General features: G+C 44.9%; 1 protein-coding gene and 1 long non-coding RNA gene across 4 annotated transcripts in view; both read right to left on the bottom strand.

Annotated features, from left to right (window-relative positions):
- LOC143924221 (uncharacterized) overlaps nt 1-17,037 on the bottom strand; it is a 292,570-nt gene that overhangs the window by 51,828 nt on the left and 223,705 nt on the right. The window lies entirely within an intron of this gene.
- Nucleotides 1-17,037, bottom strand: part of ITGB2 (integrin subunit beta 2) — a 172,700-nt gene that overhangs the window by 51,828 nt on the left and 103,835 nt on the right. For all 3 annotated transcript variants that reach the window (XM_077448407.1, XM_077448408.1, XM_077448409.1), the window contains exons 4-7: nt 13,782-13,965; nt 9,207-9,377; nt 3,082-3,323; nt 1,416-1,571 (exon numbers count right to left, since the gene is read on the bottom strand). In XM_077448407.1, coding sequence (XP_077304533.1) covers nt 1,416-1,571; nt 3,082-3,323; nt 9,207-9,377; nt 13,782-13,965 — 753 coding nt within the window. The remainder of the gene's footprint in view (nt 1-1,415; nt 1,572-3,081; nt 3,324-9,206; nt 9,378-13,781; nt 13,966-17,037) is intronic.

Below are 17,037 nucleotides of genomic sequence, written 5' to 3'. Positions count from 1 at the left end.
AATGTCAATGGTCCAAAACAACTGTCAAAGTGTCCGATCTGTCCACTGCAATTTCGCAGTCCTGTTAAAAATCGCAGATCGCCGCCATCACTAGTAATAAATAAATCATTAATAAAAATGCCATAAATATATCCCCTATTTTGTAGACGCTATAACTTTTACACAAACCAAACAATATACACTTATTGTGATTTTCTTTTACCAACAATATGTAGAAGAATACATATTGGCCTAAACCAATGAAGAAATAATTTTTTGGGGATATTTAATATAGCAAAAAGTAAAAAAAAAATAAAAAAATTTTAAATTGTCGCTATTTTTTTTTTTTACAACGCAAAAAATAAAAACCACAGGGGTGATCGAATACCACCAAAAAAAAGCTCTATTTGTGGGGAAAAAAGGAGATACATTTTGTTTGTGTAGAGTGTCACATGACTGCGCAATTGTCAGGTAAAATGAAGCAGTGCTGTATTGCAAAAAATGGTCTGGTCATTAAGGGGGCAAATCCATCCGGTCTTTAAGTGGTTAAATGCCCTTGAGCTTTATGGGGGACATCTTGGGTTTGTTTACCTTTAAACATTTACTAATTCAGACAAATTAGCTCAGTGATGGTAAGAGATCCAATTTGTGGTTATATCCAAGTTCTGGTATTGACCGCCCATGCAGGGCAGCAGGGGGATGTCTGTGGCCACCAAATGCAGAGAAATCTATGAGCTAGAACATTGTAGCACAGACTTACTTCATTGCTTTCCTGAATCCTCCCTTGACAAGTGCCTGAATTATTACTGTGTAACAGGACAGTTAAAGTGGCTCTAAAGTCTAACATTGTTCTCAAATGCATTTCCTTAATGCATAGGTACCTATAATGAATAAATAAAAAAAATTCCCTGCATTAAGGTTAAAAATCTCCCAACTAACTGTCCTACCCCCCCCCCCCCCCCAAAATACTTACCTGAGTCCCATCAGTGATCCAGCACTGTCCCAGCTTCAGCTCTTCTCCCTTAATTTGCTGTTGTCACAGGAGCCTACGGCTCCCACTACTGTCAGCCAGATCCTGTGAGGAGGGAACTGGGGGGGGCATGGCCAAGCCACACTGTGTGTCTATAGCTGCACACAGCTTGGCTCAGGATCATTCAGCATGGGTGTCTCCATGGCATATGTCTTTTTATGGGGGCATAAGAAGGAATGGAGAGCCGCAGCGTGGGACTAGAAGAGGAGGTAAGGGGCTGCTCTGTGCAATACCATTGTACAGAGCAGGTAAGTATAACTTCTTTTTTGTTTTAAAAAAAAAAAAATTGTCTTTTAAATCACTTTAAAGGCATTTTACAGTTTCGATAGAGTAAGGGCGGGTTATAGTTTTTTTTTTGTTTTTTTTTGACCACTGAATATATCTAAAAAATAAAATAAAAACTTACAAACTCATTACTCTTCTCATAACTATTGTTATCCAGATGACATGTTCCATCATTTGGGGTTAGAATAGCTGCAAGTTTACCATCTCCGGCAATATGAAAGCCATCATCAGTAGCATACACCAGTAGTCTTGTGACATTCCTCCACCCAATCTTATCCTGTGGAAATACAATTGGGACATTCATTTACAAATGCTATTTTGAGATTGTCCCGAAGTTAATATCTAGTCTCATGAGTGATATCCTCATCTTGCTAAAATGTAAAGTCAGTCCTGCAGACTGCAAAAGGGGAAAAACCCTGATATTTATAAATAACAGGAAAATAGGGGTGGCAATGCAAAGGAGTTCACCAAAGGACCGTGAGATTAATAGATCTAAACAGCAAAAAATAAAAGTACTGGTACGTAAGATTTTAAATGCATTTTGTCTCGCTGACTTTCACCAACAAATAAATTGTTTTTGGGGAAAGTCTTTAACAGTTAGCCCTACAATATCAACCATAATTGCCTATTTGTAACCTCCAGGAAATGATACTGGTCCAGTTTAATGCGACCTCAATATGAACTTGGAGTGTCTCTCAAAGCTAGGCACTCTGCTCTCGTGATCTGCAGGGCCATCTTTAAGGCAGGGCAAAAGTGGCAGCTGCCCTGGGCCCTGTCATTGTTGGGGGCCCAAAGCAGCTGCCTCATACTTGCCAACTATCTCAGTTTAAATTCCCTTGTCCCTTGAAGTTTTAGTTCTGTGCTGTGTCCCGATATCTCAGTGTGACGTGCTGGTACTAATTCTGCCCAGCTCTGCCCTATTGTTGTGTACAGGTGACTCACCGGCATTCATATGTAAATAGCAGCAGCATTAGTAAGTAAATAGCTGCGGTCAGCGGCATTGATATGTAAATAAATGCATTATTCATATGTATATCATGCTCCCCTGCAGTGAGGTGATGATGTGCTGTAACCTCTAGCAACTAATCAGTGAGTCGTAATGTGTGCTGTAACCTCTAGCAACAGTCAGTAATGATATGCTGTAACTACTGGCAACCAATTGCAATTTCTGCCTGAACTGATACAGTAAACTGATTTTAAGTCTAGCTGCTATTTATTGTATGTCTCAGAGCAGGTGGAGAGTGAAATTGCATGAGCAGGGGCCCCAAGAAAAATTTTGCCCAGGGTCCAATCAATATTAAAGACGGCCCTGGTGATCTGCAAAAGCAAAGGGGCCCGGTGTGCCGATATACTTGCCCACCATATAACTAAACCCCAGTTGGAAGAGTTAATCACGTTGGGGGGGGGCATGGTTTCTTGGTGGAGATATGTAGGCTGAGGCCGCTCCACACTTCTGTGTCACACTGGCTGGTAAGGAATGTGGTGTCCTTGTCTATTTACTGGTCTACATTAATGTTGTTTAAAAGTTATGTCTGCAGTTTAGAACATTTTAAAGTGCTAAAAGCATAAAAATCCATACAATTTTCCAATAAACTGAATCTTATAACACCTATAGCAGACAGATATTTAAGACACTTCACTGTGCTTCCTCTTGCTACATGATTCTGGCAGTATGGCCTCCCTTTCCTGTAAATTAGAGCTACATATTAAGGCTACAACCCGTGATTCAGTTTGAATGTTTGCAGGGTTTTAAGTTTGACTGAACTGTGATAGCAGATTTTACTCACCCCACAAACTGCCACTTGCATCATGGCATCTAGACCTCCTTCTGGTGAATCCAGATTTCCAGAAATGGACTGCTCTCCAACCTGCTGTTTAAACTTATTTCCATCAGGGGTAAGAGTGAGGATATGTTTGAAGGAAAAAGGAGGTTGGCAAGCTATAGTTTTATCTGGACAAGGGTTCTTTAGCTGTTCCGGATGTGTGCTCACAAATGGCAGTACAGTTTTATCCACAAAGGAACCAAAACCTGAGGAAGAACAGTAAGTTATATGCAGAAGTAATGGAAAAAACATATTAAGAGCCCATTCACACAGGGGCAACACGACTTGTAGGCGACTTGATCAGGCTACTTGGACACGACTTGACAGCGGCGACTTGGGACGACTTCAAAACGACTTGTGATGACTTCAAGCGCGACTTGGGACGACTTACAAGTCGCCCCAGGCCAGGCGACTTTTGCCGCGGCCAAGCAGAGAATGAGCTCAAGGGGAAACTCCACGGCAAATTTCTGAAAAAAATTTGGCGTGGGTTCCCCCTCCGAGAGCATACCAGGCCCTTAGGTCTGGTATGGATTCCAAGGGGAACCCCCTACGCCGAAAAAACGGCGTGGGGGTCCCCCCCAGATCCACACCAGACCCTTATCCGAGCACGCTACCCGGCCGGCCAGGAAAGGGGGTGGGGACGAGCGGGCGGCCCCCCCCCTCCTGAGCCGTACCAGGCCGCGTGCCCTCAACATGGGGGGGTGCCTTGGGGGAGGGGGGCGTGCGGCCCCCCCCACCCCAAAGCACCTTGTCCCCATGTTGATGAGGACAAGGGCCTCTTCCCGACAACCCTGGCCGTTGGTTGTCGGGGTCTGCGGGCGGGGGGCTTATCGGAATCCGGGAGCCCCCTTTAATAAGGGGGCCCCCGGATACCGGCCCCCCACCCTATGTGAATGAGTATGGGGTACAATGTACCCCTACCCATTCACCTGTGAAATAAAGTACAATAAAACACACAACACAGAGAAAAAGTATTTTATTGCACAGCCGGGGGTCTTCCGTCTTCGGGGGTCTTCTCGCCGGACTCCTCCGCTATGTGTGTGTAGCTCTTTTGCCAGCGGAGGAGTCCGGCTTTCTTCCTCCCCGCCGCCGGCCTCTTCTCCCGACTTCGGGGGTCTTGTCCCCCTCTTCGGTTCTTCTGCCGGGCCACCGCGCCTGGTCCGGTGGCCCGGTCTTCTGTCGCCGTCTTCCGTTCTTCTGTCGCCGCCTTCGGTTCTTCTGCCGGGCCACCGCGCCTTCTTATAGCTCTTTTACAGGCGGTGGCCCGGTCTTCCGTCGCCGTCGCCGCCGCCGCCGCCGCCGCCGCCGCCTTCCGTTCTTCTCCTTCTTCTTCTCCTGGAGATGTTGACTCGACGAGCTCTCCGGCCACAATGCCAGGGACGCGCTCCGCTGCCTCTTATATAGGGACAATGGGGCGGTGTCACATGGGTTGATGTCACATGGGTTGGTCACATGGGTTGATGTCACATGGTAAGGGGGCGGGGTCACCATGTGACATCAACCCATGTGACCAACCCATGTGACATCAACCCATGTGACACCGCCCCATTGTCCCTATATAAGAGGCAGCGGAGCGCGTCCCTGGCATTGTGGCCGGAGAGCTCGTCGAGTCAACATCTCCAGGAGAAGAAGAAGGAGAAGAACGGAAGGCGGCGGCGGCGGCGGCGGCGGCGGCGGCGGCGACGGCGACGGAAGACCGGGCCACCGCCTGTAAAAGAGCTATAAGAAGGCGCGGTGGCCCGGCAGAAGAACCGAAGGCGGCGACAGAAGAACGGAAGACGGCGACAGAAGACCGGGCCACCGGACCAGGCGCGGTGGCCCGGCAGAAGAACCGAAGAGGGGGACAAGACCCCCGAAGTCGGGAGAAGAGGCCGGCGGCGGGGAGGAAGAAAGCCGGACTCCTCCGCTGGCAAAAGAGCTACACACACATAGCGGAGGAGTCCGGCGAGAAGACCCCCGAAGACGGAAGACCCCCGGCTGTGCAATAAAATACTTTTTCTCTGTGTTGTGTGTTTTATTGTACTTTATTTCACAGGTGAATGGGTAGGGGTACATTGTACCCCATACTCATTCACATAGGGTGGGGGGCCGGTATCCGGGGGCCCCCTTATTAAAGGGGGCTCCCGGATTCCGATAAGCCCCCCGCCCGCAGACCCCGACAACCAACGGCCAGGGTTGTCGGGAAGAGGCCCTTGTCCTCATCAACATGGGGACAAGGTGCTTTGGGGTGGGGGGGCCGCACGCCCCCCCTCCCCCAAGGCACCCCCCCATGTTGAGGGCACGCGGCCTGGTACGGCTCAGGAGGGGGGGGGCCGCCCGCTCGTCCCCACCCCCCTTCCTGGCCGGCCGGGTAGCGTGCTCGGATAAGGGTCTGGTGTGGATCTGGGGGGGACCCCCACGCCGTTTTTTCGGCGTAGGGGGTTCCCCTTGGAATCCATACCAGACCTAAGGGCCTGGTATGCTCTCGGAGGGGGAACCCACGCCAAATTTTTTTCAGAAATTTGCCGTCGAGTTCCCTCTTGAGAGCTGATAATTCTGTCAAAGTCGCCTCCGTATAGACGGAGATCCGACTTGGAGGCGACCTCCATTGAAATCAATGGGTACCTGTCGCCTACAAGTCGGATAGAAGTAGTACAGGAACCTTTTTTGAAGTCGGAGCGACTTCAGTAGCGTGCATTAACACGGCTCTCATTCACTTACATTGCTTTTTAAATGTTGTCCGACCTGAGGCGACCTGAGGCGACTAGGGGCGACCTGCAGTCGGATCAGGAGTTGCCCCTGTGTGAATGGGCTCTAAGGGTCAGACCAACCCAAAACATACTCTGGTTGCTTATAATACAGCAAGGCTACACCATTTGACTCTAAAGTGGTCACATATAGCATACTTCCCAATCATTTGAAAACAAGGTCATACACCACAATACCCGTTTATATAAGACCCAACCCACATTTAGCCATATTGTAGCAAGTAGACATGTGCATTCGTTTTCGTCCAAATGCATTTTCGTCCGAATTTCAGCTATTTTCGTTTTCGTTTTGACAAACGATAACGAAAGCACAAAATCCGAAAAACGAAAGATCCGACATAAATAAATGCTTTATTTTCGTTTTCATTGTTACAACAGTTCGATATAGAATAGGAGATTCGACATGACTCTGACAACAATCTGTGTCTATAGAACCTGTGTTCGAATGTGCCTAACCTTACCTCTATTAGTCCAAGATAATATAGAGAAAATATTCGACAGAGAAAAAAGATTTGACAGAGAAAAAAGATTCTGCAAGATACTGTCCTAAAAAGTGTTTGGGGACCCGGGTCCTGCCCCAGGGGACATGGATCAATGCAAAAAAAAGTTTTAAAAACGGCCGTTTTTTCGGGAGCAGTGATTTTAATAATGATTAAAGTGAAACAATAAAAGTGTAATATTCCTTTAAATTTCGTAGGGGGGGGTTGCTATAGTATGCCTGTGAAGGGGCGCATGTTTCCCGTGCTTAGAATTGTCCCTGCACAAAGTGTCATTTATGCAGGAAAAAAAGTCCTTTAAAATCACTCGCAGCTATTATGAATTGTCGGCTCCCGTAATACAGAGAACACTCATTGAAAGTCATTGATAAAAAAAAAAAAAAAAAAATAAAAAAGCGTGGGGGTCCCCCAAATTCAATTACCAGGCCCTTCAGGTCTGGTATGGATATTAAGGGGAACCCCGCGTCAAATTTAAAAAAAAATTGACGTGGGGTTCCCCCTAAAAATCCATACCAGACCCTTTATCCAAGCACGCAACCTGGCAGGCCGCAGGAAAAGAGGGGGGGATGAGAGAGCGGCCCCCCCTCCCTCCTGAACCTTACCAGGCCACATGCCCTCAACATTGGGAGGATGCTTTGGGGGTCTGTGACCCCTCAAAGCACCTTGTCCCCATGTTGATGAAGACAAGGGCCTCATCCCCACAACCCTGGCCGGTGGTTGTGGAGGTCTGCGGGCGGGGGGCTTATCAGAATCTGGAAGCCCCCTTTAACAAGGGGACCCCCAGATCCCGGCCCCCCCCCTGTTTGAAATGGTAAGGGGGTACAAAAGTACCCCTACCATTTCACAAAGAAAGTGTAAAAAATGGTTAAATAAAACAAACACACTTTTGAAAAATTCCTTTATTAAAAATAAAAAAAAAGATTCCAGCGGCGGTAATCCACTCTTGCTATCCAGCGACGGACGGTCATCTCTCCAGCGATGTCTCATGTCATCCAGCGCAGCGAATCCATCCTTCTTCTGTCTCCGTGTAGGAGACACTGCAGGCATTCCGGCGGCTGACGTTTTTTATATACGGAGGGCGGGGCCACCCGTCACCTGACCCCGCCCCCCTCTGACGCAAGGGGAAACCCGGGGTTCCCTGTGACGTATGGGTGACCCCGCACCCCTCTGATGTAACACAGGCAGGTTTCCGTTACATCAGAGGGGGGCAGGGTCACCTATACGTCACGGGGAACCCCGGGTTTCCCCTTGCGTCAGAGGGGGGCGGGGTCAGGTGACGGGTGGCCCCGCCCACCGTATATAAGAAACGTCAGCCGCCGGAATCCTTGCAGTGTCTCCTCCACGGAGACAGAAGAAGGATGGATCGCTGCGCTGGATGAGATGAGACATCGCTGGAGAGATGATCGTCCGTCGCTGGATAGCAAGAGTGGATTACCGCCGCTGGAATCTTTTTTTTATTTTTTTATTTTTAATAAAGGAATTTTTCAAAAGTGTGTTTGTTTTATTTAACCATTTTTTACACTTTCTTTGTGAAATGGTAGGGGTACTTTTGTACCCCCTTACCATTTCAAACAGGGGGGGGCGGGATCTGGGGGTCCCCTTGTTAAAGGGGGCTTCCAGATTCTGATAAGCCCCCCGCCCGCAGACCTCCACAACCACCGGCCAGGGTTGTGGGGATGAGACCCTTGTCCTCATCAACATGGGGACAAGGTGCTTTGAGGGGTCACAGACCCCCAAAGCATCCTCCCAATGTTGAGGGCATGTGGCCTGGTACGGTTCAGGAGGGAGGGGGGGCCGCTCTCTCGTCCCCCCTCTTTTCCTGCGGCCTGCCAGGTTGCGTGCTCGGATAAAGGGTCTGGTATGGATTTTTAGGGGGAACCCCACGTCAATTTTTTTTTAAATTTGACGCGGGGTTCCCCTTAATATCCATACCAGACCTGAAGGGTCTGGTTATGGATATTTAGGGGGAACCCCACGTCAAATTTTTTCTTAAATTTGAGGCAGGGTTCCCCTTAATATCCATACCAGACCTGAAGGGCCTGGTAATTGAATTTGGGGGACCCCCACGCTTTTTTTTATTTATTTATTTTTTTTTTTTTTTTATCAATGACTTTCAATGAGTGTTCTCTGTATTACGGGAGCCGACAATTCATAATAGCTGCGAGTGATTTTAAAGGACTTTTTTTCCTGCATAAATGACACTTTGTGCAGGGACAGTTCTAAGCACGGGAAACATGCGCCCCTTCACAGGCATACTATAGACAACCCCCCCCCCTACGAAATTTAAAGGAATATTACACTTTTATTGTTTCACTTTAATCATTATTAAAATCACTGCTCCCGAAAAAACGTCCGTTTTTAAAACTTTTTTTTGCATTGATCCATGTCCCCTGGGGCAGGACCCAGGTCCCCAAACACTTTTTAGGACAGTAACTTGCAAATTAGCCTTTAAAATGAGCACTTTAGATTTTGAACGTTGGAGTCCCATAGACTTTAATAGGGTTCTAAAGTATGCTATATACTAGCTCCGTCGAATCTTCTTTATACATTCGACAGACACCATAAGCCTTCAAAGACAGATGATTCATGTGGATTTTCGGACGAATGCAATTTTTTAACGAAAAACGAAATAAATAAAAACGAATTTCGGGAGTAACTAAATAAATTAAGTTTTCAGACGAAAACGAAATTCCGAAACGAAATATTTTACTCTGCACATGTCTAGTAGCAAGCCACAGTTGTTTGTTAAACCTTAATATTGGGGCTGCCACAGTTAAAGCGTGACTGTTAGGAGACCTGATATACAGTATATGCAGAAAAAAATCAGTACATACACAACTCTTACCTATTCGGGCAGATTTTGTTATGTCATTTAGGGCATTAAGCAGATTATCTCCTAGTGATTTTACATTGATAAGGTCATCAAGCATGGAGTAGGAAAGGTCCATAAGATAGTATAAATCCACAGGATAACCTTCTGCTCGTTTAAATTTCACTTCAAATTCACCAGTTTTGCCTGATAATATTAGAAAAAAAAACAAGTTAGATGAAAAAAAAAATCACAGGGTGTTTGCCCAAATCAGTGGCATTATACTGTGTGCATATTGATCAGATACTTCTTCTTATAAAGCAGTCAATAATATTATAGTAAACTTTAAGGGCTCTTTCACATGGGGATTTAGCAGCAGTTACAAGGCATTCAGGAGGCAAGCCTGCCACCTCCTAGTGCTTCTTTCTTTGTTAATGCCAAGGGGTTTTTGCATTTAAATTCCACACTGCATCTGCGAGACAAGCATTTTGATTCCTATTAACCCCAATGGCCAAGTTTGACAAAAAATATTTTAAAATATGACCTTATACTTTTAAGATTCATTATGCACATAATCTGATCTAAAAAAAACACTGTACATGTTTGTTTAAGAAACTTGTCTTGCTGAAAGCACAGGCAATGAGCCACCAAGCAAAACTTGAAGGGTATAGGCTAACGAGGCTCACACACACGGAAAAATTAGGACCTAAGAAATATGGGAGGATCCAGTCCACCTACTTCCAGGTATGCAGAGAAAGCAGGGAATGTTACCAGGTGCAATGTAGACATATACTTCTGCCTCCTCAAGGTTAGCAGTAATATTTGTGGGAGGTGCAAGTTCCTAGTTTCTTCCTGTGCAAGCCAACATAAAAAGGTTCTCCCTCTGCCAGCAAAAAAAAAGAAAAGAAAAATCCCTAGAGGTCACAAAGCAATTTTACATTCCATTTGCTGTGTCAATTAGATCCAATCTTGGAACCTGAGGGTTATGAGGTCGACTAGCTGCATTGTGAGTCATTCTCCACAAGAGAGATAACCTAGACTAGGGGACACAGCAGACCTGCCTAGGACTAAAACAAGGTATTCTCCTCAGTGCTGCCGGCTTTTCAGGGAGACTGTTATTTACACTTTTGAAGTGACAGGTTTATTTTGAAGTACAACTAAAGGCAAAAACTTTTTTAGTTTTGGATTGGGTGGAGAGAGAGAGATTCGAACAGTTTTGATTTCTGTCTGTGCCCTCATTAGGGAGATCCAACTGCTCTATTAATCCGGTTTACCATTATATCCTAAAATGAAAGTAAAAGAAAATCCCCATATTTTGGGTTGTCTCTAGAACAGAAATAGTGGGGATATTTTCCAATAAGGACACTTGCTCCGGTGTTCCTGGTGACAACCAGGGATTACCTCACTTTAGAGGGATTTTCGCTCACTTCCTGTTTTGGCTGTTATGAGACAGGAAGGAAGGGAAATCTCCCCAATGGGATGCAGATGACAATAATAAACTTTACAGGGATAATAATCCTCCCTTACACTATCCATAATGAAGACAAATGTTTTGCCTTTAGTTCTACTTTAAAGAAAATGCTTCACATAAGTGGGGGTTATTATAAAGGAAACTGAGAACAATGCAGAGAACCAGTTTTTTTGGCACCCTTTATTTAAATCCCTGACACGTTTGCAGGAAACTGCATAAAGTTAGAGCTTATATCACGCTTTTTATTCAGCATGTTTTTTTCACTATGAATTCTGCATTACACTGTAGTGTTTATTCAGATTCTGACAGATTGGCAGATGACTAGGCTGGACTCTATTAACCATGACTTTTTAAGCCTCAACCACCTTTTGGCTTCATCTAATGTTGAATGTAACAGGGCAATGCCCACTGTTTGCCACATTGTATCCACCAAAGATTTTCTTCTTTTGGGATACCCCAGGTAATTTAAAGTTCTAACAGCTCCCCTTCAGACTTTAATCCCCCAACTGTCATTTTCCAGTGTAGGTTTTAATCATAAGGGAGGTACACATGTCACAATCTATGTACAATTGCCTTTACATTTACAAACAGCAATGTAATGAGAAGGCCAAACTAAACAATAATTTTACCAAGTCAGATATGCCTTTGCACTGCATTGTTGTTGGTAAATGTAAAGGAGATTGTAAAAATGAACTATTATCATGTACTGTCAGATTTGCGATTTAGAAACATCTATTCAATGTAAGGGCCTACCTAAATCATATGTTTTATTTTAATCCTATCCAATAAGCCCTCACACTATATAGTTGTTGGCATATCTAAAAAAGATTGTGTAATGAGATTGTAACATGAGTGGCCACCTTTGTCAATCCAAAAGTAGCCTGCAAAGGAGATTTATAACTAAAGCTAAGGAAAAAAAATACTTACCCCAGATTCCTAAATTTCTGAGAGGTGTGAGTAATGTCACCAAGCCTCAACATGGCCTCCTGGAATAGCTAGAAGCTCAAAATCTCACAGGAATGCATCCCCGGCGATAATGGACTTGGTTAAAGCATACAGTATATCTTCAGCTTACTGTAGATTTCCGAAATAGTGATCAAAAATGTATTTGAGTGATCACATCACAGCAAAGAATTGCAACATTTCAGAGCCCATGTTAAGATGATGGCCAGACGAGGGCATGAAATGAAATGTTGCAATTCTCTAGAGTGATGTAATCAGTCCAATAAACTTTTGGATGGTATTATGAAGATCCACAGTGTATTGGCAATACATCCTCTAACCTTGTGTTCCCAGCCAACAGTTGCTACAGTTGTTTGAAGAAAAAAAAACAGTAATGTCTACAACCTATCCCTAATGACCTATCCCTATTTATTAAATAAATATGAAAAAGTTTCATCTAATCAATGATTATGTGTATTGTGTCATAAGTGATAAAATTATTATATATTTTCAATAAATCACAAATTAAATGAGCAATAAAATAAATCCAATACATCCACTAAAATACCAAAAATAAATTCATCCAAATTATGTGCAGCAGTTAACCAAAGTGTCCAGTGCTTTTAAAGTGTCATGTGCAATAAAGTGCCACAAAAATTATACTGTTGCAACAAGTGTCCAAAGTTACTCAACCTCAAATATGAAATAGTCTTATATCACCAAAACATTCTTAGTGCATATTCAGAGTGAAAAAACTGTACACGTGACCCTCCACCATTCACACTAGTTGACTCACCAGAAATGCTGACCCCCTAATTACTGGGTCAAGTCTTTTTCAAAAAGTTCACCACTGTGGTATCCCTTCCAAAAATGATTCTCAACACAGTTCCATTCTCCCCAAATGCAAGTGGAAACAAGAAAGAACAATCCTATCTGCATAAAACCATTCATTCGAAAAAAAAAAAAAAAGACAGAAAAATACACAAATGCACACTCACATTTGATAAGTGTCATTTCCTACACTAAATAAATAAACAGGCAGTACTCTTTAAACTGTGTCAGCTCCAGGCTACAAGCATACACAGACTCACAGGATGATGTCAGACAAGCCCCACCCTACGCATTCCATTGTGATGTCTTCAGGGGCGTATTTACCGGCATGATCCCACTATACTACTGATATCCATGGTTTTCATATACATACTGGTATTTCAGATATCCTAAAAGATGTGAAGTTAAGTTTCAATAGTCTATTTAAAGTGGAAGTAAACCCATAGATTTAAACAGTTAAAAAAAAAGGAATGCCGGGAATGCTAACTGCACATTGGCTGTGCTCTCAGCCAAACTATCAAACCACCCAATGACTGGTGTCATAATGAATCACATGTGCAGCACCATAGCAGTTCAAGATTAAACAGAGGCAAAGTTGGCAGCTTCCTTGGCTGAAAATGATAGGGGAGTTTACTTCCACTTTAAAATGAAGGTCTTTTAAAAAGTGGGGACTACTTAGCAACAAGAAGTTTTTAGATTTCTGACAGCAGCCAGCCTTTTGCCCAGCAGCAAGCTGTGACATAGCACAGAGAGCAGAACCCTAAAAATCTGCTCATTAAAGCGGAGGTCCACCCTAAAATGGACCTCCGCTCATCGGAATCCCCCCCCCTCCGGCGCCACAATTGGCACCTTTCAGGGGGGAGGGGGGTGCAGTTACCTGGATAATCCAGGTAACTGCACCCACTTCCGAGATAGCTGTCTGCGGAAAGGGGCGTAGATTACGCCCCTTTCCGCAACTGCCCGCCCCTTTGCGCAAGTGCCCCGCTGCCTGCTGGGAAACACACAGTTCCCAGAGGCAGCGGGGACCGTCCGGATTGCGCCGCGCGGCTCGCGCATGCGCAGTAGGGAACCGGGAAGCCAAAAGGCTCCATTTCCTGATTCCCATACCCAAGATGGCGGCGGCAGGACCCGACAGACGACCTAGCGATCGGCTTCGGGTGCCGACATCGCGGGCGCGCTGGACAGGTAAGTGTCACTATTTTAAAAGTCAGCAGCTGCAGTATTTGTAGCTGCTGGCTTTAAAAAAAAAAAAAAAACGCGGAGTCCCGGTGGACTCCCACTTTAACCAGTAGTCTCCAGCATAGAACAGGACAGTTTTACCCAATGCACATTAAAATTGTGCTTTACTTTGTGTGATGCAGCCTTACCTGGTCGCAACTGCAGCCTGATCTGCCCTGGTGTCAGCTGCACTTTATCATCTATTTTTCGGGAGCGTTCAGGTAATACTCTACTTATAGGATTGATGACATCTTCATTACTACAGCCCCGCTCAATTAGTACATTTACGGTGTCACATCGGGCAGAGTCTGGCTCGCCTGCAGTGGTGAAATTCTAAACATGAAAATAATACAGGTAAAATATAACTTAGTAATAACAGTTAATTCTTACAGCAACCATTTTCCACTAAAACATATACATATGTGTTTCTCTGAAAGTGTTGCAATTTAATAAAAATCTGTATTGAAAGGCAATTCACAATTTTCCCCCAACCACATTCCTCACTCCCCCTTTCACTCATTCTTCTCCCCTCCACTCAGCATAGTCACATTATTCTCCACCCCCCCCCCCCGCAACATTCTTCATCCCCAGCCACGCTCTTCTACCCCCTCCCAACCCCTGCCACATTCTTCACCCTCAGCCACATTCTTCTACCTCCCCTCTCACCAAAGCTACATTCCTCTCCCCTCTGCCAGCAAAACCCACATTACTACCCCTCTCCCACCACAGCCAAGTCTTCTTTCTTCCCCTTCTCCCCACCACAGGCATATTCTTTTCCCCTCTGCCAGAAAAGCCACATTACTCCACCTCTCCCATCACAGACACATTTTTCCCCTCTCCCACCACAGCCACAGTCTTCTACCCTCTGCCACCACAGCCACATTGTCTCCCATCTCCCACCACAGCCACAGTCTTCTACCCACTGCCACCACAGCCACATTGTCTCCCATCTCCCACCACAGGCACAGTCTTCTACCCTCTCCCACCACAGCCACATTGTCTCCCCTCTCCCACCACAGCCACATTGTCTCCCCTCTCCCACCACAGCCACAGTCTTCTACCCTCTCCCACCACAGCCACAGTCTTCTACCCTCTCTCACCACAGCCATTTTCTTTTCCTCCTCCCACCACAGTCACATTGTTCCCCCCCCCACCACCACCAACAGCCACATTGTCCAACAGCCACATTGCCCCCCCACCTACCCACAGCCACATTCTTCATCCTGCCTTCACCACAGTTATATCTTCTTCCCATCACATCTACATTGCCCCTCCCACCCATCACAGCCACATTTTTCTCCCCTCCTTTCAGCACATCCACATCTTCTCCCCCTGCTCCTACAGCCAAATCTCCCACCATAGCCACATTCTTCTAGACTTTACACCACAGACACATTTTCTTCGCCTCCACATTCTTTCACTGTGCAACTGATACCAAAACACTCCTAACACCACTCCAAAACCACAGACACCTACTACCCACAGCATTGCCATATCCCCCCCCCCCCCCCCCCAACAGCAATCCCTGTCACAGTCTTCCAGCACTGCAGTTACATTTACCCACTACCTCGACACCCATATTGTCCCTTATGTAATAATCTATGTTATATATGTCCCCCAGAGTAAGGAACCTTTGGTCTGGGTTTACAAAATTGTTGTATTTTCTGATCTGGATTAATCATTTTTTCTCTTGCTGGAAATTTTTGACATGGACATTATTATTATACTATGCTAAAAAGTTATAGAAAAAAATGATCACTAAATGCAGAGGTGACACTACTGAGCAATTAGTGATATTCTTTAATAGCTTTTATCGCAGAATAAAATATATGGTTTTTGTAACAACCACATTAAATATGCTATTTAAAAATGTTCTGTTTTGGGGGTATAAATATGAAAATATGTTTAAAGCGGAGCTCCATTCGAAATTTAAACCGCAATTCCCCTAAGATTGTAATAGAGTGTAATTTAATTATATCCCCATTACCTTGCTGCTACTATCTTCTCTTTTTTTTTTTTCAATTTCCTGGTCTCCTGTAGTCTCCGGATATGGGCGCTGTGGCTGCGACTAGGGGCGGTGTTTCAGTGGCAGGTCTGCACTTCCTTTTGGCCGCACTGTCTCCTGGGATCCTTTTTTAAAGTTCCCAGGAGTCTGTGCGGCGCCCAGTTATTGTCAGCGCTCGGATTTGTTTGATCTGCGCATGCGCGAGATCGGCGCTTGAATGGGCGGTGCATGCTGGGATATCAGCAGCACAGTGTCCCGAAAGAGAATGCCTGTGGGCTTCACATGCCCACAGGCAAGAGGGAAACCGTCAGGAGACGATTTTATAAACTTGGAAAAAGTCGGAAAAACAGCAGCATAAGAGTTTTAGCATGGCACAAGTAAGTGGAACTATTCAAAATCGTACTACTTGTCATTTCCCCCCAGAACAAAAAAAAAAAAAACGCGGTGGAATCCGGTTTTAAATCAATGGTACTGTGTTGAGCTTCCTTAACCATTTGCCGACCGCCGCACACACATATATACGTCGGCAGAATGGCACAGGCAGGCAAATGGGCGTACCTTTGAATTTGCCACCTATCGGGCACGCCGTGGGATCATGCCCATGGGTCCAGCAAACTCGATGTTCGCCAGCAGCGAGGAGAGGCAGAACAGAGAGATGCCTATGTAAACAAGGCATTTTCCTGTTCTGCCTAGCAACATGACAGGGATCTACTGAGCAGTGATCTCTGTCATGTTGTAGTGAGCCCAACCCCCCCCCCCCAGTTAGAATCACTCCCTAGAACCCCTTGATCACCCCCTAGTGTTTAACCCCTTCCCTGCCAGTGTAATTTATACAGTAATCAGTGGCTATTTGTAGCCCTGATCGCTGTATAAATGTCAATGGTCCCAAAATAGTGTCAAAAGTGTCTGATGTGTCCGCCATAATGTTGCAGTCCTGATAAAAAATTGCAGATCACCGCCATTACTAGTAAAAAAAAAAAGAAAATAATAAAAATGCTACAAATCTATCCCCTATTTTAAAAATGCTATAACTTTTGCGCAAACCAATCAATATACACTTATTGCAATTTTTTTTTACCAAAAATATGTAGAAAAATACACATCGGCCTTCACTGTGGAAAAAATTAGTTTTTTATATATTTTTTTTGGATACTTATTATAGCAAAAAGTAAAAAATATATTTTTTTTCAAAATCGTTGCAAAATTGTTTATAGCACAAAAAATAAAAACTGCAGAGATGATAAAATACCACCAAAAGAAAAATTATTGGAGGGGAAGATAAGGGACCATAGTCAAGAATTTACTAAGGAAAAAAATATCATCAAATAGTCATCAGCATGGGTTTACAAAAGGTCATTTTTGCCAGACCCAGCTGTCAACATTCTATGAGGAAGTGAGCT

This window comes from Lithobates pipiens, unplaced genomic scaffold (genome assembly GCF_037356315.1).
Source record: "Lithobates pipiens isolate NorthernLeopardFrog02 unplaced genomic scaffold, aLitPip1_a1.2 Scaffold_22, whole genome shotgun sequence".
NCBI classification, from domain to species: domain Eukaryota; kingdom Metazoa; phylum Chordata; class Amphibia; order Anura; family Ranidae; genus Lithobates; species Lithobates pipiens.
Note: the sequence above shows the minus strand (reverse complement) of the source record. Positions and strands in the feature narration are given on the sequence as shown.